The 24629-nt window shown below is 38.9% G+C and overlaps 1 protein-coding gene across 6 annotated transcripts in view; it reads left to right on the forward strand.

The window, feature by feature from the left end:
* FREM1 (FRAS1 related extracellular matrix 1) overlaps positions 1-24629 on the forward strand; it is a 165193-nt gene that overhangs the window by 135730 nt on the left and 4834 nt on the right. For 4 of the 6 annotated variants that reach the window (XM_055302119.1, XM_055302118.1, XM_055302117.1 and 1 more), the window contains exons 28-36: positions 564-693; positions 3320-3392; positions 9809-9958; positions 11445-11683; positions 12696-12743; positions 13013-13177; positions 13362-13490; positions 13900-14015; positions 24255-24340. In XM_055302119.1, the coding sequence (XP_055158094.1) occupies positions 564-693; positions 3320-3392; positions 9809-9958; positions 11445-11683; positions 12696-12743; positions 13013-13177; positions 13362-13490; positions 13900-14015; positions 24255-24340 (1136 nt within the window). Of the gene's footprint in view, positions 1-563; positions 694-3319; positions 3393-9592; positions 9959-11444; positions 11684-12695; positions 12744-13012; positions 13178-13361; positions 13491-13899; positions 14016-24254; positions 24341-24629 lie in introns of those variants that run through there. The other 2 variants (XM_055302120.1, XM_055302121.1) reach the window with 2 other exon arrangements.

Genomic DNA, 24629 nt, shown 5'->3' on the forward strand with positions numbered 1-24629 from the left:
ACATGTCGGTTGGCCCTTTTATATGCACAGAAGAAGGAACAGATTATGATTGTAAAACCCATGCACATTGTAATTCCTAGGCATATCCTGAAAGGTAACCAGTTATTAAAACTGAACCCAAGTTCAGAGATGATCTGTGTCTGGAACCTTCTTGATGTACCAGCAAAGGCCAAAAAAATAAGAGAGAAGATTTCTTTATCAATATCCTTTCCAGAAATAAATGTTCCCTTGAATTTTATCACTGCTGGTTCCTTCAGAGCATTCACGTTGGAGTCCCTCTGGCAGGCTTTTAACCTTGGTTTCTGCATTTGTAAAACAGAATTCTAATACTTACTCTTTCTACCTCACAGCATTGTTGTAAGCATCAGATGAGATTGTTAGTAAAAGTTCTTTTTGAACTAAAATGTACCAAATAAGCATAAGGAATTTTTAGCAGTGGTGTAGGCTGATGAACCACTTCTGTCACCATGATATGAGCCAGTGGTTCAATCTCCTACCAAGCAGAGGATCCCTACAGGCATTTACCAGAATGTTTTTCCCTTTTCTTTTCCTTTCATTTACAGTTTGGAACTAAAATGGTCTCATATTGAGTGGTCACAGACGGAATTTGAGGTCTGCGAGAGTGTGGGCATGTTGCCCTTGGAAATTACCAGAAGGGGATATTCCATGGACTCAGCCTTCGTGAGCGTAAAGGTAACAAGTCAAAAATGTAAACTGTTGGGCTAAAATTTGGGTTGCTGTTTGGTGCCTTGATTATTTTCTTAAAAAGAAAACGAGAGTAACAAAGGAAATTTTAAAATTGCTGAATTATTGCCTTATTTTAGAGATTTTACATCTAATGTTTTCTGTCCTTTCACCCTTGATCTAGCTTAATTAGTTCCTAGATGAGATATTTCAGACTAATTTTTTAGTTTTTACATCTGGTCATTGAGCCTTGAAACTTGACTTTACAGGGAGATATATCCAACCTGGTGACCTCGGGCCAAACTCTGCTTTGTAAAAGAAAGTGTGTACGCAAGACATCCTGTGAGGTCTCCAGAGCAAAGTGCAGCCCCCAGATGGCTTTCTCTTAGTATGCCACCAGGATCACTTCCTGTGGTCTCAGGGGATGAGGGAAATCAAGGGGCAAACTTATCTTAAGAGTCACCCAAGTTAAAATTAAGAGAGCATATATCAATCCAGGCCTCCGAAATATAAAGAAAATTCAGTAATCACTTTAAAATTAGTCAACTGGTTATTCCTTTCCATTGGCATGGACCAGGGAGCACAACCTATGGCTTCCAGAATTGAAGGATTTTGGGGGGAGTTGCTATCATAGTAACACTTCAAGAGAATGACAGCTTGAAAGCTTTTATGAACTAACAGTAGTGAGCGAGCCTTGAAGACTCCGCTCCTCAATCTGATGAAAGGGGGAGTAATATTAGCTTCTGGAAAAAAGGTCCATCTCAGTTCAGTCGCAATTATATTAATAAATTCAAATCACCCTCAGAGCCTTGTGCACTTAAATCCTACCATATCCACATTTGGTATTTACCTGTCCAGTAGGCAAAAGCTCTTTTTCCCAGTGGATGTTTTATTGTTATTGAAACATCAGACAACTTGGAATGCCCTATAATTTCCCAACAGATTGTTCATGCAAAATGAAATCTGCCTGAATGGTTTTTAAATAATGCTTTGGTCTTCTATAGAAAACGCCATATGCTCGAGTCTAGAGTTTTGGGCCACATACCATTCACCTGGCCAGGTAGAAAGAACATATGTGGTGTGACATGGAACACTTTTGTCTACTTAAGCTGAACGCATACCGTGAACCTACAGGCCTTCATTAGACACAGCCCTGAGCCCTCAGGGACAGCTCCACCCAGAGTGCAGGTGCCACCATTACCCAGAGCATATTGGCTACTGGATCAGAGGCAGAGGAAGGGAAAGCACGTTGACTTGTGTTGTTTGCCCCAGTTTGAATCGTGCACCTTCACCAGGCTGATTGCTCCAACCAGCTTGCCTCAGACCATTCCTTTTCCCACACAGGAGTCTGTTAGCTCAGTGGTGGTAAATACTAAGTAATTGTATGTGCAAGAGCCATGTGGAGAAATGTGACTTCCAGCATATGGTGGATACAGGTGTACAATGGGCTTCCTTTTCACAATGAAAGGTTGTTCAGGAGGAGCCTTGGCATTGTAGGCAAAGAACAAATGGAGGCTTCGGAGGAAATACTCTCTTCAGCACAATTTCCACTGCAGACCCATTAGCAGATCTTAGGGCCTTTGGTGATGAACGGAGGTAATGTCTAAAGCCATAAAAATAGGAACGTTTACCTTTTCAATTGTGCACTTCATTTCTTTGTATGAAAGTGAAGAAATAGAGTCACCCATTTTCTCGGCCATCTTACATGTCTCAAAAAGGGCAAAGTGACCCCTGCCTATCATGGTTACATGGGATTCTCATTTAATGACTTCTTTTTCAAACTGGTCAAGGACACTGTTCTTAACATGGATTTAGACTCCCTCTGGGGAAGATAAGGCCATGGCTTGAGAGCCCTAAATCACCTCTGGTTTTTAGCCCTGGGAGTGAGGAACAGGAGATCAGTAAATAGTCTCTGTAAACTAGCACCATTTTTGTTGTTGTTGCTAACTTACTTGATGGAGCCTCAAAAGCCCTCAGTTGTGTGTGTATGGGTTGATTTTGTGTGGCCGTTCACCAGGTCTGCCATCCCCATTGAGCTCTTCTTCATTTCTGTGAAGAGGGGTGGTTTCATCTGGATAGGAAAATGGACCAAACTTGTATATGGTCAACTTGTCTAAGGCGTCAGTGCCCTGAAACTCACAGGATACCCCAAAGCTACTTGTTGGAAGCACCTGCTATTGCTTCTTCTCCCCCTCTCTTTCCTCTGAGGCACAATTTCAAAGCCAGCTTGGGGAAGAAGGAAGGTAATAAATGGACACTCGTAATGAAGAGAAAAATATTATTTAAAATTTATGTTGCTTTCTTCAATGACTGAATTATTTATAAAGATGTGAAAAAGGAAAAATGTTAACTTTAAGGAAGATCCATGTAGCCTAAATCTAAAATGGTTTATTATAATTAAAGAAAAAACTTTATGTTAAAAACAGATTTAAGAGCATGGCTTTGGGGTGGTGCCTGGCTGGCTCAGTCAGTAGAACATGCAACTCTTGGTCTTGGAGTCATGAGTTCAAGCCCCATGTTGGATATACAGCCTCCTTAAAAAAACAAGGATAAGTTTAGTCTATTATGATATTAGACTAGATGTTTCTCAATTAAAATATATTTTTATTAAAAAAGGACATTTGTCCCTTTTAAGGTCAACCAGGTGTCAGCTACAGTTGGAAAAGACTTCACTCTGACTCCATCTAAACTGATTCAGTTTGACCCAGGTACGTTTCATGTCTACAGTTTGTTTCCTATTTTTGTAGGAGTGTGTGGAGATCATGGGGACCCTCTTCAGCCACTCCAAGAGAGATCAGGTTGGACTTGAAGTTTTGTCCTTCATTTTTCACTTTATCACAAGTGAATATTTATTTAAAATGAGAAGAAAGCCTATAACAAATATAAAGTATCAAAGCAAACACCCAAAAAATCCAGAAAAGAGTGTCATTTGAAAAATTATTTGGGGGCACCTGGGTGGCTCAGTTGATTAAGCATCTGACTTTTGATTTTGGCTCAGGTCATAAGATCGAGCTTCACATCAGGCTCCATACTGGTTGTGGAGCCTGCTCAAGACAGATTCTCTTTCTCCCTTTCCCTTTGCCCCTTTCCCTCCTAAAAACAAACAAACCAAAAACCAAACCAAACCAAAACAACACAAAAAACAAATAAATAATTACTTGGAGTCCCTAACACAAAGCTGAACTAATTGAACTGTCTCGTATTTTGATGGAAATTTTCAGAAAGCCCTATTTGCCTCAGGTCATTTCTAAATGTTTTCTCTTGGAATAGGTTGATATGAGGAGATTCCAGGAAGATTAATTAGATAGCACATATTTTGTTTTGAATCAGTGGAAAAATTTTGCCAGGTGCAAAAGGGAATATAAAAGTATGGTGCCTGCCCTTAAAGATGTTCTCATGTGGGAGATAGAGACATGAAAACAACTCACTAACAGTATGTTGGGACCCAGAAGATGAGCCATTGTTCTGGTGAAGGGAAATTCTGGAAAACTTCCCAGAAGAGATGGTGTTTTGAATAAGTAGAAGAAGAAGAAGACTTCAGGGTGGAGGACCAACACACTTTTGGGGAGCTGTGTCTAAAGCACTGAGGCTGGAGCCACACCTCCCTTCCCTGGCTTCTGTAGAAAGGGCAGGTAGCTCTCCTTCACTGCATGGTTCTCTCTTTCCCTCTGGTCTGGGATGGACATGGATCACCTGGCCACTGGCAGATGGAAAAGGCCTTGAGAAGCAGCCAGGGCCTGTGACTTCGTGCTCTCCTCAGAGGAAGTATTCTGCACTCTGAGAACATTCCACCGAGTCAAAACCCTTGCCATTATCTACCACTGTCATGTGATATTCCAAAGGCAGAACAGAATGGCCTAAATATCAGCATCACTACAAATTTGACAACCTTAATAGTAAACATAGAAAAGAAATGCCCTTGAGCAGACATTTCTCCATAGAAGGCCTACACATGGCAAATGTGAAAAATGAATGAAAAATGTTCCACATCACTTGCCATCAGGGAAATATAAATCAAAACCACAGTGAGGAATGCCTGGGTGGCTCAGTGGTTGAGTGTCTGCCTTCAGCCCAGGGTGTGATCCTGGAGTCCCAGGATCGAGTCCCACATCAGGCTCTCCGCAGGGAGCCTGCTTCTCCCTCTGCCTATGCCTCTGCCTCTCTATCTCTTTGTGTCTCTCATGAATAAATAAATAAAATATTTTTTTTTAATTTTAAAAAATAACAAAAAACCCAAAACCATAATGAGATACCACTTTACACTGGTGAGAATGGCTAAAATTAACAAGTCAGGAAACAACAAATATTGGTGAAGATGTGGATGAAGGGGAACCCTCTTGCACTATTGGTGGGAATGCAAGCTGGTGCACCTACTCTGGAAAACAGTGTGGAAGTTCCTCAAGAAGTTAAAAATAGACCTACCCTTTGACCCAGCAATTGCACTACTGGGTATTTACCCCTAAGGTAAAAATGTGATGAACCAAAGGGGCACCTGCACCCCAATGTTCATAGCACTGCAATGTCCACAATAGCCAAACTGTGGAAGGAGCTGAGATGTCCTTCAACAGATGAATGGATAAAGAAGATGTGGTATATGTACACAATGGAATATTACTCAGCCATCAGAAAGGACGAATACCTCCATTTGCTTCACTGTGGATGGAACTGGAGGGTATTATGCTGATTGAAATAAGTCAATTAGAGGAAGATAATTATCATATGGTTTCAATCATATGTAGAATATAAGAAATAGTGAAAGGGGCCAGAAGGGAAGGGAGGAAACTGAGTGGTGAAAAATTAAAGAGGAAGACAAACTATGAGAGACTCCTAACTCTGGGAAACAAAGGGTTGCAAAAGGGGAGGCTGATAGGGGATGGAGTAACTGGGTGATGGACATTAAGGAGGGCACATGATGAGATGAGCACTGGGTGTTATACTATATGTTGGCAAATTGAATTTAAATTAAAGAAATTAAAAAAGAAAAATTACAGATATTAAAAAAAAGAAAGGAAAGAAATATCTTCCCGCCATTCACCACAAGTAGGATGATGTTTTGTGACTAGTTTGCTAAGGCTGCCCTCACAAAATATCACAAACCCAGTAGCTTAAAAACAGAAACTTATTTTTTCACAGTTCTGGAGGCTACAAGTTCAAGATCAAGGGGTCAGCAGGGTTGATTCCTTCTGTGAGAGAATCTGTCCCATGCCTGTCTTCCATGCCCCGGTGATTTGCTGGAATCTTTGGCATTCCTTGGCTTCTGCTGGATCTATACCAGTCTCTGCCCTTGTCCCCAAATGGCTTTCTTTGTGCCTGTGTCTGTGTCTAGATTTCCCCTTTTAATAAGGACATCACTCATAATGGATTAGAGGCCCCCTCTAGTACAATTTTATCTTAACTAGTTACATCTGTAATGACCTTATTTCAAATAAGGTCACGTTCTGATGTACTAGGAATTAACATTTCAACGTAAAGATTTTGAGTGACCCAATTCAACCTATAACAATGACCCTTAAATTTGACATGAAATTACCCAATACAATGATTGTCCTCCCACCCGTGATTATTTACGTTTCTGACTTGTGTGAGTTTGTTCCTCAAGTGACCTATTTTGTAGAAGAGCTGTTCCCAGTATGTATTTGATGATTATCCCAGGTTGCCTCAGGCTCTTGTGCTCTTGTGCTCTGGTCAACCTTAAGACGAAAGATTCTGATGCATTTGCACTGTGTGTGTCCTTTTTATATTTCATGTTAAGGCAGTTCAAACCTTTCCATTTTTTGAGGAGTCAAGAGTCTTTGTTATATGTTGTCTCTATTATTTGTGGTCTGTTTATCACAAGATTTGAACTGATTGGGCTTTCAGTAAATATTGAGCAGCCTGCCAGGTCTCTGGATTGATTACAACTAGCAAGTATCACACTTAGAGGGGACTCTGAAATCCACCTCTCAGAGGTTCAACTGGATAAGATAAAGACCAATTTGTCCACAGGTCCTGTAAATGTTTACTTACTCCTGTATCGTTAATCCTTGCCTCTTCTTGGTCTGGTGTCCCCACCCCCACGCCCACTGCTTCTGCCCCAGGCAATCTGTTTGTTTCTTCAACAATGTAGCCTCCATGATGGACGAAGAAATGGAGTGAGAATTCAGACAGTGGGATATTATAAGATTTGAGAACTTTGGGGAGGGTGCTGGAGAGAAACAGGTAAGGTCTCAGTCTAGTGAACTACGCCTTGCTGCCATTATACTGAACCCCAAACTAATCCTGCCTACTTTGCATTCAGCTCTTGTGACTGAGTCGAAGTGTAAATATTCTGAAGAAAGTGATTGTTTTCCTTTTAAGTATGTGTTCTTGAAAGGTTTGCTGCTTTCTTAATTGGGACTAAATCATTCCTAAGAGTCAAAATGTTTTCCAAAGGAACAGATCTCTAACATGGCATTTACTAAAAAACATTGAGAAAATGTCTTTCAATAATGAAATCTGCTTTGCAGGAAAATATCCAGTAATTGACCACTCTGTAAAGTGGGCTATGTCTGCATAAAATGACACCTTTTCCTCAGCACCTTTTGTTTTATGGGAACAGGAGGCTGGTGCAAGCCTTCTGAAATTGCTTATAATCTCGGTGATTTAACAACTACTTTGCACCTTGAAAATGGGAGAGGAAGGAAAAAGAAAAACCCAGAAAGTTCTTACTTCCAATCTCATTAACCTAGAAAAGTTGGTTCTATATGCACACCTGGTAGGCATAGAAACAAAATTGAAATGCAAGCAAGCCAATCAGAAGGTTACTTAAATTAAATTTGGAATAGATTTGCTCTAACCGTCTGGTTCTACTCCATTAGGTCTTAGAAAAACTTTAATTTAGGGGGAGGGAGTGGGCAAGAGGGAGAAGGGGTACTATAATTTTTTTAAAATGATTCTTACAATAAGAGGGCAATTAGTTGGGACTTGGCATTTTTTGCATGTATCAGATTTTTATTTGAATAATGCTGAACTTTTTGGACTTTGAGAGTCAAAACAGTTCTTTGAACATTAAACTTCTTAGCATTCAAGAACTTTCTTCACTGTCTGGTCTCTTATCCCTTCATGCCAGGTTTATTACAAAAGCTGCCTATGCAGTCTCTCTACTTCTAGCCTCTTTACCAGTCTTCCTGGGCCCTTAAATCTTCCTGCATAACACTGAGATAGATTTTTCTAAGCCCTCATTTTCAAGAGTCTTCCCTATTGCCTATGGTTTAGAGCCTGAATCCAGCCACCTGGTGTCCAGGGTTCTCCGCTCCCTGGCCACAGACTGCCCCCTGCTTTCTTACCACCTCTCTGATGTGAGCTCCGCTGCAGCCAGCTAATTCGCTCATTCTCTATGCAAGGCCTTGGCTCTGCTACCTTCCTGCCTTTGCTTATGCTGTTTTCTCACTCCCTCCCTCCAAAACCTTCCAACTCTGGAGCCTCCATACATGTCGTATTTACCATCTAGTCTGTATCTTGGCAGCTAATCATATGTAGCCTTGAATAGTGGACTCTTCTGGCATTTACATCTTCTCTTTTCCAAGATATTTTAAATTCCTTTATATCAGGGTTTGCTGATGTTATACCCGTGGTATCCTCCATAGCATCTATAGCAAAGGTAAGTACGTAATAGATACAAAATGTATATTTTGATGGGTCGATCTGTCCACCTATGAGGTGGGAGTTATATGGAAATTTATGTTTGGTGTTTCAACTTCTGTTTTTGCAAAGACTAGGAAAGTAATTGATTTATGAATTCACTTGATACTGAAAACTTAACAAACCACCTGTCAGCCTGGTTTTTTTAAATTAAATTATTTCAAATACACTTCATTTTTTTCCCTCTAAGTGCAGCCAGGAGTGAAATAAGTGAACAGTTTCATCTTTCCATTGGATTCTGTGGGGGATTGAGGAAACTTTGATTAGATCATGAAATCTGTATGTGACACATCTTCAAAAAGGAGGCTGTCATATAGATGGCACAATAGAGAGGCATAAATCTGCAGCAAACAATGTGCATGGAGAAAGGATTCCAGATTTTCAGAAGAGAAAGCTAGAAAAAAAAATGTTTGACTGCTTATACATAGATGGGTTTATGGGAATAAAAGCCCTCAAATAGCCAATGAATAAATGCCAGGGAGTAAAAGCTTTCAAAACTTAGTCCTAGAAAGTTAAACCATAAATTTGTTCACTTTTTTTCCCCTTCAACTTGAGCCTTTTTTTCTCTACAAAATAGTACTTTTTTTTTTTTTTCCTTCCACCACCTTGTCTTCTAAATAAACTAAGGGCGTTATCCTGTAATCTGCGTCATGGAAACTAGTCAGGGTTAGACAATCTTACAAGTTTCTTCCAGCTTGAATATTTGTGTTTCTGGGGTTCCATTGTGTCCCATCTTCACAGTGACAGAATGGCTCTGGATGTGCTTGTAGCATCAAAACGGTTCGGTGTTTGGTTCACAAAGTTACTATGAACCAAGCTTGACTGTAGCTGCATGAGCAGGGGCAGACAGAAAGAGAAAAAAAAAATTGGCTCAGTCTGTTTCTAAAACCCCCAGCCCATAAATCCTCTCGAGGAGGATATCAAATATTGAGTATTACATCATTAGAAAAAGCATTTGTGGGCTAGAAGGATCTCAGGAAGTCAAGCACCCGATGGAGGCAGCTGTCTTTAGAAATCAATCATTTCAAGGATTCCATGAATAGCATGAAGTACCACCCAATAATCACTTTTAACTGTCTGTACAAACCTCTTAGGATTTTTGAAACTATTACGATTTGAATATTACAGTACTTGTTTCTTGAGAAGGGGCAGGTCGGGGGAAAAAATTAAGTCTTGGATCTCATCTCCTAACCATTTTTGTTGTCGTTGTTCATCCTTTGCATAATGCAGCTTACTTTTTTTGTTACAGTGTTTGCATTGAAACGGAATCATCATTGTCCGGGAACAAACGTGGTCTTTTAATATTATTTGGGAGAACAGCAGGACTTCAGTGAGTTGGTAGCAGTACAATAGCTCACTTAGGCTACTGCAGCCGAGCTGTAGACATGTTAATTAATATATTTCTCTGACACCTAGGTGATTGAAATAGCAATTAAAGAGTAATTAAAATGTTTACTTCTTGTAGGAATGTCAACTAAGATGTGGAATATAGCAATTACCTATGACGGATTAGAGGAAGACGATGAGGCCTTTGAAGTAATTCTGAACTCCCCTGTGAATGCAGTTCTTGGCACCAAGACAAAAGCTGCAGTGAAAATTTTGGACTCAAAAGGAGGTATTCTTTTGATCCTCATCTTGAAATCAGGAGCGGTCCTGGCGCATAGCTGCTTGCTTTCAACAGCCAATGTGCTTGATAACGCCTTCAAATCAAAATGCTTAATTTCTTGTCAAGAAAGCAACCTCAGTCATATTGTAGGTCCTTTATTCTGGTTTCTGCTTCATATGGTTTTCCTCCCGCTAAGAGCTAGCGTTTGAGAAAAGCAACAAGTCAGTGGCATAGTTGGTTTCGTTTTTTTTTTCCCTACCCGTTTGTTGTTCTCACCAAGGGGGAAACAACATTGGTGAGAATCTATCGACAATTATTTTCCCCCAGCATTTGTGGGGCTGTAATTATCTTCCTCTGTTGAAGAGAGCTCTTAATGCCTCAAATCTGAGCCCCCACTGTAGTGTGACCAGGAAAATTCTGAGAGGAAGGAATGGAGAAAAATAGATGTGAAAGATACAGCTGGCTGGGGGATTCGAGAGCAGCTGGAGAATATTAATGAATAACCTCGGGTTGTGGAGCCAAGTAGGTCCTGGATGATATATGCAAAAGAACAACCTGTGAACTAAATAAAATAAAACCAAGCACAGTCCTTGGTGCTCTGATTTTTTTTTTTCCTGCCAAAGACTTTCTACTTAGGTGTCTATTTAGCATTTGACGAGTGTCCAGTTACCATGTGTGGACTTAGACCTATGAGGTTACACCTGCCGTACCCGTGGTACATTTTCCCCACCTGAAATTCACTCTCACCTCTTCTCTTTCTCATCCTGTAATAAAGATAACCACTATCCCCTTTCCTTTATAATACTCATATTTCAACAATGTCTTCCCCCACCACATTTAAGGCCAAATTCATTCCTTTTTCAGTAGACTTTTCTGGTCACAGTTAGTACATAAAATAAATGAAAATACACACTTTACACATGAAGTACAAAATGTCCACACGAGGGTCGTGGGTTGAGATATTTGTCATACTAACTGGAAATGTTTCCAATAGAAGTCCCTCCATTAAGATTTCCTGGATCTTTGTTCTGTAACAGTTGAATGCTAATTTTTATAACTGTTACTTGATTTCACTTCTTCAAACAATTCCAGTTTCTACCTGTAGGAGACTGGGGAAAGGATGAACACTTTGAAGTGTTTATAGAATGATACTTGATCAGTGAATTAATCTGTGGAATGCTGTGACATGAAGAAAGGTGAGGCAGTTTCCCCAGTATATGGTATGATTAGAAAATTATGACAATGGTTTTCATCTGTGGTTTGTGAAATCAATTTCATGACTTTATAATCACCCTGTAGAGGTGCAGAAGGGCACAGCTCTCCTGCATGGAAACTGATGAAGAGTAAAGGAGTTTCTGGCAAATGGCAAAAAGGCAACATCTGGTGGGAAAACCATCCATCTAAGTTTAATGACAAGTGCTGCAGGGGCTGTGTCGATGTGATCACTTATCTGTTTGTGTACAATGAACTGACCTGCCATCTTTCATGCCTCCAGGACAGTGTCATCCTTCATATTCCTTCAACCCAAACAAGCACAATGCAAGGGAGAAGGGCATTTGGCACCCGCTGTCCCCAGGGTCTTCCTCATCCACCACTTCTGGTTCCTTTCATCTGGAAAGAAGACCCCTTCCATCTTCCAAGCGGCCAGCAGTCACTAGGGGAGACACCGGGCAGGGCTTTGATTCTGCAGATCCGTCTCGTATGAAGCTTAGGACCCAAGGGAATGGCAAAACAGTGAGGATGGGGACTTCTGGGATGTGGTGTGTGGAGTACATTGTAAAACAATAAAAAAAAAATTAATAAGTGTTCTGAAACACTGAAGAAGCTGATTTGCATAATGAAGGGGAGCCATGATTCCTTTCACAAGTATGCAATTCCCCTCCTTTTTTAAAGATTTTGTTTTTAAGCAATCTCTACATCCAACATGGAGCTTGAACTTACAGCCCTGAGATCAAGAGTCTCATGTTCCAGGCGGCCCCGGTGGCTCAGCGGTTTAGCGCCGCCTTCAGCTCAGGGCCTGATCCTGGAGACCCAGGATCGAGTCCCATGTCGGGCTCCCTGCATGGAGCCTGCTTCTCCCTCTGCCTCTCTCTCTCTCTCTCTCTCTCTCTCTCTGTGTGTGTGTGTGTGTGTGTGTGTGTGTCTCATTAATAAATAAATAAAATTTAAAAAAAAAAGAATCTCATGCTCCACCAACTAAGCCAACCAGGTGCCCCAAGGCAGTGCCTTTTGTATACAGATATCATAATGCTGCCCGCTTCCTTAATCTGTACTAATTGAGGTGATAGATATACTGACCCATCCATATGATTTCTGCTTTGGTTCCTTTTGTGATCAAAGCAGGGAATAACCAGTGACCCTGGAACAGAATGAGATTAAGTGATCTATGAGTGTGGCAACCGCGGCTTTGACCTTTATTATTAGCACAGGATTCTAATTGGCACACACTCATGAGTGTATGTGTGTGAATGTTTTCTTGGACCTCTGTGTACTATAGATATATCAAGAAAATAAAGAAGTCTTTTCTCTATAACTGAAACTTTGAATGTATGAATCAATACTGGTAAGTGGTGATTGGGTCCAGTGATTTTTAAAAATTCTAATGATTTGGGCATGTAAAGTCTTAGGACATAAAACATATGTTTTAACATTTTTTAGACACAAGATCTTACTGAAAGGGTTTTACCCTGTTGCTAGTTATTATTCAAGCCAATTTTACTCATATGTTGTATTTTGTTGATTTCAGGTTCTTCCATCCTCTGTTTATAGAAATGGAACCGACATCATCTATCATGTAAGTGTAATCTGAGAAACTTGCTAAATTTCTTGTATTTGTGGATGCAAAGTAGTCAGTGAAACTATTTTTTAATGTCTTCCATATTTATGTATTTCTCTTAAAGGCCTGTTTTAACATTTGCTTCTGAGGCTTGGGTGTTCAGGAAGAAAACCTTTTATCTTTCTGCTGTAGCCCAATTTTTTGATTGTTCATTTTTCCAGCAGACGTTTTTGTTTGCTACCTGGCTATTTGCTTTCTCTTTATTGGTGTTTTCTGGTTTCCTCAAGTATAATGGAATGGTTTCCCAGAAGCTGGAGGGAGACAGTTCTCCGTCTCGCAAAAGGAAGGCCAAAGTAGCCATCACCAGTCAGCCACAAAAGACAAGCCAAGTGGCAGCGCTGCCTCAAGCAGATAAGATGGAATCCACAAGTGACTCACACTTTTCCAGACAGGTAGGAAAATCTCTTTACTTCCTATTCATCTTACAACAGGCTATTTGCTGGGCCACAAAACAGCCTTCAGGCTTGGGGATCCTTTGCTGAACACAAAGGCTACCCAACAAATGAAGACCTCAAGGAGGTGAGTGAGCGACCCAGCTTCTTTACGTCAAATCTGCAATCCCTCTCCTTCCCATAGGACCGATTGCCCTCAATTCCAAAGGACTGCACACCGGAATTAAAGGGACTTCTCCACTTCCACGAAAGCCTCCGGAAACTGTACAAGTGTGATGGAATTACCTGGAAAGCCTGGAGCCCCCAAACCGAGGTGGGACACAGGATGAGCCGCAAAGTATCTTTGTGCGATGCTCTGCGGTAAGCCAAGGGATGGGAAATGATCTGACTACTCATGCTAGGTCTACCTGCCTTGGAAGGTGAAGAGGCAAACAGGCCTGAGTGGTATTTTATGAATCACAAACCACGATCGTTAATCGATGCAATTTAAGAAGGTCATCAGAATGTTAAAAGTGCAAAATGAAACAGTGTCAACTTTAGTAGTGTTTTCTGTGAAAAGCCATCACACTTCTCAAGGTGTAGCATTGGGATAACGGCTGACCTCCTTTCTGGTGCCAGAACCACTCTAGTCAAGCCGGGGGACTCATAGGACTCCTTATGCTGAGAGCAGATTCTAGATTTTAAAGACCGTTCTGTTGTGAACATGAACAACTGTATTTCAGGAGGTGGAAGGTGAAGCCTGCCCAGCTGGGTGGCACCATCATTCAGGCTACTGCCACTCTTTGGTCACAGAGCAGAAGGGCACCTGGAGCACTGCTGCCCAAGCTTGCAAGGAACAGTAAGAAACCCTATTTCACCTTAATTAGTGTTTTCTTCCCTCCTGTCTCTTTTCTCACCCAGCTGCAGGGTCACTTCATTCATTCGAGTGCTAAGTGTCTGATATCTACTTGGTTTGGTTTCAGGAACCCTAGGAGAGTTCCGTAGTCCAGAATGGATCTGAGATTGAGCTTAATAGTATATTTTGATGTATCTCTTTATGTGACAACTGTGCCGTTGCTGAAATTCTATTTTTTTAGCATTTCCTGATCTTTTGAAGAAAGGCAGAAGGAGCTTTTCCAAGTCAGCAGCACTGCAGGTTTTGTCTTCTTTTTTTTTTTTTTAATTAAATAGGGATTCCTGCCCACTAATCTGAAAATACATAGCAATGAAAGGTCCTAAGGTATCAGACCTATGACAGTGTAAGAGACATTGATGGTTATGAAACCAGACAAGTTGGACAAAGGGTCAGTGGATAATGGAACACTTAGTGAAGGATGACTTGTGATCAAATAATGACAACAAAATTTATCTAGCCTGGAAGGACTTTAAAGATGCATAAATACCTATCCCTGATACCACCCCTGCTTTTTGCCCACCTATAGGCATATAACTCTAACACTATAGTCACCTATAGTATATAACTCTCCAGAACAATGCAATTAGACTAAGATCCCCCATGGTTGGAAATTGAGACTAAAGAAGTCTCTAGTGAATAGCAGTCAGATCTTGCACTTTATCAAATTCAAAAATTTATGCTCATCTAAAAACACTGTAGAGAGTGAAAGAGCAGGGCACCTGTGGGGCTCAGTGGTTGAGCGTCTGCCTTCAGCTCAGGGCATGATCCTGGGGTCCTGGGATTGAGTGCCACATAGGGCTTCCCTCAGGGAGCCTGCTTCTCTCTCTACTTATGTCTCTGCCTGTCACCCCGTGTCTCTCATGAATAAATAAATAGAATCGTTATTAAAAAGAAAGTGAAAGAGCACACCACATTTGGGAAAGCTAATCTCCAGTTGTCCATCTGATCTAGGTCTCAAATAGAGAAAATACAAACGCTTCCTATAAATCAATAACAAAAAGACAACCTGATTTAAAGAATAGCAAAGCGGGGATGCCTGGGTGGCTCAGAGTTTGAGCATCTGCCTTTGGCTCAGGTTGTGATCCTGGAGACCTGGGATCAAGTCCCACGTTGGGATCCCTGCATGGAGCCTGCTTCTCCCTCTGCCTATGTCTCTGCCTCTCTCTCTCTGTGTGTGTCTTTCATAAATAAATTAAAAAATCTAAAACAAATAGCAAAGGACTTGAAGATTTCATCAGAAAAGATATATAATTGGTCGATAAGTGCATGAAAAGATGTACCACCAGGGAAGTGTGAATGAAAACCACAATGAAATACCACTTCAGACTCACTATAAAATCACAAAGACTGGGATCCCTGGGTGGCGCAGCGGTTTAGTGCCTGCCTTTGGCCCGGGGCACGATCCTGGAGACCCGGGATCAAATCCCACGTCGGGCTCCCTGCATGGAGCCTGCTTCTCCCTCTGCCTGTGTCTCTGCCTCTCTCTCTCTCTCTGTGACTATCATGAATAAATAAATGAAATCTTTAAAAAAAAAAAAAAATCACAAAGACTGACGTTACCAAATGCTGCAGAGCAAATGGAGTTCTCATGTTTGCTGGTGGAAGTGAAAATGGTACAACCACTTTGTAGTGCCATTGGGCAATTTCTTATAAAGTTATGTGCATTTTCCTATGACCTAACATCTCTCCTCCTAGGTATTTACCCAAGAGAAATAAAAATATATTGCTAGAGGAGAACCTAGCTAGTGCAGTTGGAGGAGCATGTTACTCTTGATCTTGGGGTTATGAGTTTGAGCCCCACGTTGGGAGTAGAGATTACTTAAATAGATAAAATTTAACCAAAAAATATGCACTAAAAATACATTTACAAGAATTCATAGCAACTTTTTAAATAATAATAGTTTGCATCATTTGTCTTTTTGTTGTTGATTTATGAGGGTTCTTTATATTTTCTCCATCAACAAGGAAACACATTTTCTTGACAATTTATTTTATAAATGATAAAATGGAATGAACTACTAAAACTTCCAACCATGCGAATAAATCTCAAAAACATGTAGAGAGGAAGCAAGCCAACATAAAAGAGTACATATTATATGATTTCATTTATATGAATAGGAAAAGCTAATGTTAGTTGGTGTTAGAAAAAAAAACAATTATCTCTGGGAGGGATTGTAGGGTGACTAAAAAGCACGAGGTAAATTCTAGAATGATGGAGATATTCTATGTCTTGCTCTGGGTGGTTCTTAAATGGATATACACAATTGTCAAAATTCATTGAATTGAGTACTTAAAAATTTATGCATTTTACTGTATGCAAAATATAACTAGATTTTTATTTTTTAGAAGATTTATTTATTTATTTATTTATTTATTTATTTGATATAGAGAGAGAGAGAGAGCATGCAAGAGCAGGGTGGGGAGGAACAGAGGGAGAGGAAGAGAGAATCTTAAGCAGACTCTGTGCTGACTATGGAGCCCAACACAGGGCTTGATCTCACAACCATAAGATCACCACCTGAGCTGAAACCAAGAGTTGGGCACTTAACTGACCATGCCACCCAAGCACCCCATAACTAGATTTTTATAAAGCTAATAAATATTTTAAAAGTTTGGGGCATCAGGGTGGCTCAGTCGGTTAAGCATCTGTCTCTGGCTCAGGTCATGACCCCAAGGTCATGTGATCAAGCCCTGCATTAGGCTCCCTGCTCAGTGGGGAGTCTGCTTCTCCCTCTTCATCTGCCCCTCTCCTCTACTTATGCTCACTCAAGTGTGCTTTCTCAAATGAGTAAATAAAACCTTTAGAAAAATATATATTAAGTCTTTTAAAAAACTGGTCAAATCTACCACCCTTTTTTTACTGATGTATTTCATATCTTAAGTATAAGTAAGAGTCTATAGAGGTTAATAGGTGTCTTTCAGGTTTTTGTTGATGAGCAGGTGATATAAAATAAGTTAAACTATTTTTTAAGATTTTATAAATAATTATTGTTTAAATACATATGTTCCCATAATGCTGTATGTTAAGGAACAATGAAGACATTCTTCCAAATTACTGGGTGTCCTACTTTTATTTAAAATTTGCCTTGATGCATTGATAGCTCAGGTAGGAATAGCAGTATAGAGTTTTTTTCTCCTTGAGGAAAGAGCTCTGGTGCAGAATGAAAAGCTCTCTGATGTAGCAAGAAGACTGCAATATATTATGAAGAGGAGAGTATGGTTTCTATGATGACAAAAATGAGGGGGAGTACAGAAGTGCAGGTATACTGTAGCCAAGGTTACTATAATCAAACTGCCACTGGGATTTGTTGGTAAAATACAGATGAACAGAGCAACAGAACTTCAGACCTTAAGTTTGAAGGTAGCCTTATTGTTTGTCTTCCAGTGGTACTAAATGACAGTGCAAGTAACTCCTCTGGCCTCTAATGAAACTTTAACTGGTTGGTTCTTCATATTATGAGAAAAGTAAAGACAACGTGTATTAAGTGGTATCTTTCCATCCATTCATCAATGTTGGCATAAGGTCACCAAGTATCTTTTCTTAGAAGAGCTGTTCTTTACTCTGATATTATGATCTTCTAGCCTTTTGAGAAATGACTCAAAACTCATGTCTTTTGAAATAATGGCAATTTTTATAGTAGTATTGATATTCAGGGTGACCAACCTACATTAGTCCCCCAATATATTTTTTATTTTATTGATCCATCTAATTGCAGCTGGGTTTTAATAGTGAGTACAAAGAGTAGGAAGACTAGTTATACATCTATTAATCTCATCATAAATCTGTTAATATTATACAATTCACTCATCCCAGTAATAAACTTGAGGCCCAAATTAATTTAAAAGTCTAGCTACTTCCTCATGCATTTGACCTGAGATGTCATCTGCAACTTGGCTTTAAGCGCGTTTATACCCTGACCCTTTTACAGAAGGCTGACCTAGTTTGACGTGCCTCCCTGCCAATAAAACCTTCCGTGTATATTACACTGTATGGTTTACAGAATTCTTTCACGTACCACGTATATTGGCTTATTTGATCCTCCATCACTTCTGTGAGGGAATCAGGTATTATTATCTACATTCTTCAGATAAAAGAGATTTGGGGAAGCAAGATCACTTGCTTGTGGCTCTAAGCAAGTAAGTGGAAGCAACAGGACTTCATTTTCTATGATACTCTCCAAAATAGCTCCATAAAGATCTGTGACGAGCACACCTATGTTAATTTTGTGTTGAACTAACTTAAAGTAGGTTTAAAAACTATGTATTAGTATTTTGTATCTTTCACATCAAAGACATATTATAATTTTTATTAAATTATAGGACCTAAGTGTCTTTTGGATTGAAATCAAAGTAACCTTTCAGAGCAAACTGAAGGTATAATCAGGTTCTCTGTTTATAAATTCATTCCTTCAACAAATATTTGTTTGGACAATTAATGTACTGGAAATGTCTAGACCAGCCTGTGTCTTAAAGTATTATCCCCCAGTACTGGCCCCACAACTAAATCATTCTTCATTCATCAATGAGCTTCAGAGAAATTGACACCATCTCTCTCCAGATGCAGCTGTCCTGTATGGTGTCTTTGAACCCTGCATTTTACATCAGTAACATGTCATACAATCCTGACAATTCCTTCTCACATCTTCTTCTCACAAAGCTCTGTTAAGAATGTAGAAGTCACTGGGGCACCTGGGTGGCTCAGTCGGTTGAGCATCAGACTCTTGGTTTCGGCTCTGGTCGCGATCTCAGGGTCATGATCTCAGGGTCAAGAGATTGGACCCTGCATGAGGCCACCGATCAATGGGGAGTCTCCTTGAGATTCTCTCTCTCCTTCTGTCCCTTGCCCTGCTGTCTCTCTATCTATAAATAAATAAATAAATAAATAAATAAATAAATAAATAAATAAATCTTAAAGAAAAAGGAATGCAAAAGTTGCTGAATTTAAATGGCAGCATTTACCTTTTGTTAAGTTGATGTCTTACGATAGATCCAATTAAGAAGCTCTCTGGACCTAAATGTAAATAATGTGATTTACAAGCCATATTTGTTAATTGCATATATAAGAAATATACTATTTCGTATTTAGAAATAGTATAAATGGAAGGATATTTTGTGCTAGAATAGCTTATAAAATCTATTGTAATGATGATGGAAAATCTGTCTTCCCTATTAATTCAAGGGTATTAAAGATCATACCTAATAGATCAAATATGATATTATAAGCTGTTTGAGAAGCAATTTTTTCATATTATTTTGAAGATATTTTGATAAACTCTAGTCTCATGGAATTGTTTTAAGTTCTAGAATGGTGATATCTTTTAAGATATAAAACTGAGAGAACTTCCAGAACAAAAAAATAGTTTTTAGGGACAATTGGAATTTTTCCATCATATTTTAGAAAAAGACTAATTATGTGTCTATCAGTAATAAAACTACTTCAAATTACACATTATCTGTTTACCAGATTTGTCCAGAACTTAAAACATCTATCAAATACTATTTCTGATGGTATCCAGGATTTGTAAAAGAGGTAAAGAAAATATATATGATGTAAGATTTTTAAAATATCATAAAAGCTTTCAACTTTCAATTTTTATATAAAAATGAGTATGAATATTTGATCTGATTTGTGTGATATTCAATACGCATTGTATTTCAAAAGGATGAGAATGATTACTCCAAGAACAGTTAATACTAGTTACAAACATTTCAAAAAATATCTAGCAATAAGTTAAAAGCAAACTAAAAGGAAAAATAAAAGATCTCCATATTCCTTTGGTTCAGTCTTTGTAAAAGAAATATTTTTGGACAGCAAGGCCACCTCTTCAGTATAATTTTATTGTGAACCCCAGGACCTCCTCTACCATTAAACCTGTTTTTTTTCACCTGTTGGGCCTCCCTACCTCCCTTCTCTGGACTCATTACTTTTCAGGTTAATTATGTTCTCTTCTTTTCCACCCTCTTTGTCTTGAAAACAGGCATTCTTCACTCTTTTATACACCTGAATTCAATATAACCCCGTATATTAACAATACTGGAATTAAAATTAAAAACTTAATTAAAAATATATATAAAAGGAAGAAAAATAGGTATTCTCCTAGGAAATTAGCCATTGCTTCTATGATATAAAATGTATAGTTTCGACATTTCACAACCTGGCTATTTACCTTCTCATGGATTAATTTTAGGAAATGGTTTTAGATTTTATAATTAGAATTAATATTAGTATGTTTTGGTATCAGGCATCATTAGTCAATTCTGGGCTGTGTTTCCTGGCGTTCCCTTCTCTGAAGGTCCTTTACAGAGGGTCATTTACAGCACCCACATTTCAAAAAGAACAGCAAATTTTGCTTTCCTCCTTGTCCCTAATCAGATTGCTAATTCAACTCAATCTTTATCTCCAATCTCCTTTCCTCTCCATTGGTGTTTTATTATTTTTTCCAACCCAGAGGAGCTAGACTCCTAGATTAGGTATTTCTTGAATTTACATATTGTAATCTCATCTGCTCATTTCCTTAGGCAGTCATTGTACATTTGGTAATTCTATTATTATAAATCATTATCTAAAAAAAACCATTTTGTTTTCCACAGGAGTGTCTGGAACCCCTGCTGGCCTATCCTTAAAGAGTTACTCTGAAATACATCTATACTTAATCAAAAACATTTCAAAGTAGATGTTTATTTCTTTAGCTAGAAAGATTAGTTTGTTTTTAATGCTACACTTTGAACACCTTCAAATTTCAGAGCTTTCAAAAGACTTTTATTTATATGTTTCCCTCTATATTTTCTTTTTCAATCTCTCTTTATACATATCTATATAGAAAACATTCACACTATTTGGTGTGTATATTGGCATAAAAGAAAAGGAACGTCTTTGTAAAATAATCAACATACCAGTGCCTAAATATTTCTTTTATAAATAACTATGGTCTAACATTTTACCTATCCTAAACACAGCTACATTCCCATCTTGCTCTTTGGGGACTTTTTGCTTCTTGGAGAGACAAATCAAACTAGTACTTGACCAGCTAAACTGGCTTTTACAAAGTGTGCTTTCACAATAGTTTCAAGAATCTTAAAGCAGGAGGAGATGTTAAATATCCTTGAATAAAACGTGTTAATTCGTAGTGATGAAGGTGAGGCTAAAGTTACAGCCATAAGAAAATTAGGGGCAGAAGAGGAAGAGAACTCAGATCTCTAGTGCTTTGTTCAATATATCATATTGACTGAGGCAGCCCCTCGAGCCTTCCCTCGGCCTACACATAGCACACATTTGGTATTCTGCGTTCTAAACCCTCAGCACGTTGGAATTACCAAATTGGATGTGAGAGGAAGGGAAGAAATTGTGCTATCGTGTCTGCTGTGACTGTCAGACAGGAGATGACAGTAAATAATGAGGTCGGATTCAATCACAAAACCCAAATCCAGCAGCCTGAGGACATTCAGAGAAGGGGTAAAGAGACTTACATACCTCAGAAGTCCTAGAAGTCACCACTGCATGATAGAATGATTAAGTACTGGTTTCTATTTTTTTATTTTTTAAGATTTATTTATTCATGAGAGACACACAGAGAGAAGCAGAGACATAAGCAGAGGGAGAAACAGGCTCCCTGTAGGGAGCCCAATGTGAGGCTCTATCCCAGGACCCCAGGATCACAACCTGAGCTGAAGGCAGACGCTCAACCACAGAGCCACACAGGTGCCCCTGCACAGGTTTTAATGGGGAAAAAAACCATTAAGAAATGGATAAATTGTGTTCACCATATGTGATCTTGAAAAGCAAAGAAATGGATCTGAAGTTTGGAAAGACATGGGCAAAATGAATAAAATATCAATGGATGTTAACCAGGCAAGATCATGGTGACTTTGTTTCTTGTTTGAAACTTTCTGTATTAAAAAAAAAGAAGAAGAAAGGAAAAAAAATAATCATTAGCTTTTTACTTAAGGCATTTTTAAAAAGCTTTTAATGGGCACCATTGGGGAATTAAAACTATCAAATATTGCTTATAAGAATTTTTCAGCTACCAGCAAAAATAATTCATGAATAATTCTCATTCTGTTTATAGAGTAAAACTGTCCTAATAAAGCCTGTTATAATATCTATCATCAAAAAGATGAGAGATAACAATTGCTGGTGAGGATGTGGAAAAGAGGAATCCCTTGTGTATAGTGACGGAATGTGAATTGGCACAGCCACTATGGAAAACAGAATGGAGGATCCTCAAAAGACTAAAAATATAACTACCATATGATCCAGCAGTTCCACTTCTGGCAATATATCTGAAGGAAAACAAAACAGTATTTTGAAGAGATATCTGCACCCTTATGTTTATAGCATGTTTATTAATTATAATAGCCAAGACATGGAAATGAACCAAGAGTCCATCGACAAATGAATGAAGAAGTTGTGATATACACATGCATGCGCACGTGCGACACACACACACACACATACTGGGTTATTATTCAGTCATTAAAAAGAAGATCCTGTTGTTTGTAACAACATAATTATCATTGAGGATTACACTAAGTAAAATAAGCCAGATAAAGAAAGCCAAATACTATATAGAGACTTAGAACAAAACAAAAAAACAAACTTGGGATGCCTGGGTGGCTCAGCAGTTGAACGTCTGCCTTCAGCTCAGGGCATGATTGGGATCAAGTCCCACATGGGGCTCCCTGCCTGGAGCCAGCTTCTCCCTCTGCCTATGTCTCTACCTCTCTCTGTGTGTCTCTCATGAATAAATAAGTAAAATCTTTTTTAAAAATTCTGGGCAGCCCACGTGGCTCAGCGGTTTAGCGCTGCCTTCAGCCCAGGGCCTGATCCTGGAGACCCGGGATCGAGTCCCACATTGGGTTCCCTGCATGGAGCCTGCTTCTGCCTCTGCCTGTGTCTCTGCCTCTCTCTCTCCCTGTGTCTCTCATGAATGAATAAATAAAAATCTTTAAAAAATAAAAATAAAATAAAAAATAAAAACTCCTAGAAAAAAAGATCAGATGTGATTAGCATAGGCCAGAGATATGAGGTGGGGTCTTTGGACGAAAGTGGTCAAAAGGCACAAACTTTTGGTTATAAGAATTAAATACTGGGATATAAAGTACAACATGATGAGTATAGCTAACACTGCTATATGGTATATTTGGAAGTTATTGAGAGTAAATCCCAAGAGTTCTCATCACAAGGAAAACAATTGTTTTTCTTTTCTTTCTTTTTTTGTGTTTTTTTTTTTTGACATCTAAATGAAATGAGAGATGCTGACTAAATTTATTGTGATCACTTCACAATATATATAAGTCAAATCATTATGTTATGCAGTTTAAACATAAAAACAATTCTATTTGGGGGGAAAATATTTATATATGCTTATAGGAACACATGCTGTAACTTCTACAACACCTGTGAAGTTTCAACAGTGAGACCATGCTCATTTTACTGAGTCTGACAATTATTGGGGTAGTTGATTAAATATACCAAGTGTAGGGATGCCTGGGTGGCTCAGCAGTTGAGCACCTGCCTTCACACCTAGGGCATGATCCTGGAGTCCCGGATCGAGTCCTGCATCGGGCTCCCTGCATGGAGCCTGCTTCTCTCTCTGCCTGTGTCTCTGCCTCTCTCTCTCTCTCTCTCTCTCTCTCTCTCTCTCTCTGTGTGTGTGTCTCTCATGAATAAAATATATATATATATATATATATATATATATATATATATATATATATATATATATATCAAGTGTAAAACATCATCCTCCCATAGGCCAAATAATTGTTTTTATTTGAATAGTTTGGGTTGCCTTACTGATCAAATTAACTGGATATTTGTCAAATTTATGCCATTTAGAGATAGACTCCCCATGAGAGTAGTAATATTTTGGCATTAATTTTTATAAGTAGGTAGTTGCTGATTTTTCTAAAAAGATGTTTAAAACCTATTGAATTTTGTGATTCAATCCAGATAATATATATATAAAAAAATCTCACTTTCTTTGCTGTCACCTATTCCACCTTACAGATAGTCATTAAAGAAAAATAATAGAGTATTCCAAATCCTGGAAAGTTCTATCTACACTATGCTTTTTTTTTTTTCTATTTTAAACCGATTTGATTTCTGTGTTGAATTTCATATCAACGGGAATGTTGGATTCCTTATCATTAATGCTTTCCTTTTTGTTTGTTTGCTTGTAGTCACCAAGGCAGCCTTGTAACTGTTCTCTCCAGGCAGCACATGCGATGGCTTTGGGACATCAGTGGAAGAAGGCCCTTCTGGATAGGCAAGTGTTTGTGCTGTATTAACAACGGGAGGGTGAGGACATCAAGAGGGCATTGCCCTCCCATGGGCCAAATAACTGTGGTTTTTCAGTAACAAGCAACAGTTAGATGGTTGGATGGTCTATTTTTTTTCTTTTCTGGACAGTCTGTCTTTTAAAACTCATCTTAATCACACAACAGTTTGATTTGTATATATCTATCTCAAAGAAATAATAAGGGGTGTGGTTTGGTTTATAGGTAAGAGAATTCAATGACCAGTATTTCTAAAAGTAAAAAATCAGCAAGAGCTAT

This window comes from Nyctereutes procyonoides, unplaced genomic scaffold (assembly GCF_905146905.1).
Source record: "Nyctereutes procyonoides isolate TBG_1078 unplaced genomic scaffold, NYPRO_anot_genome, whole genome shotgun sequence".
Classification (NCBI taxonomy): Eukaryota; Metazoa; Chordata; class Mammalia; order Carnivora; family Canidae; genus Nyctereutes; species Nyctereutes procyonoides.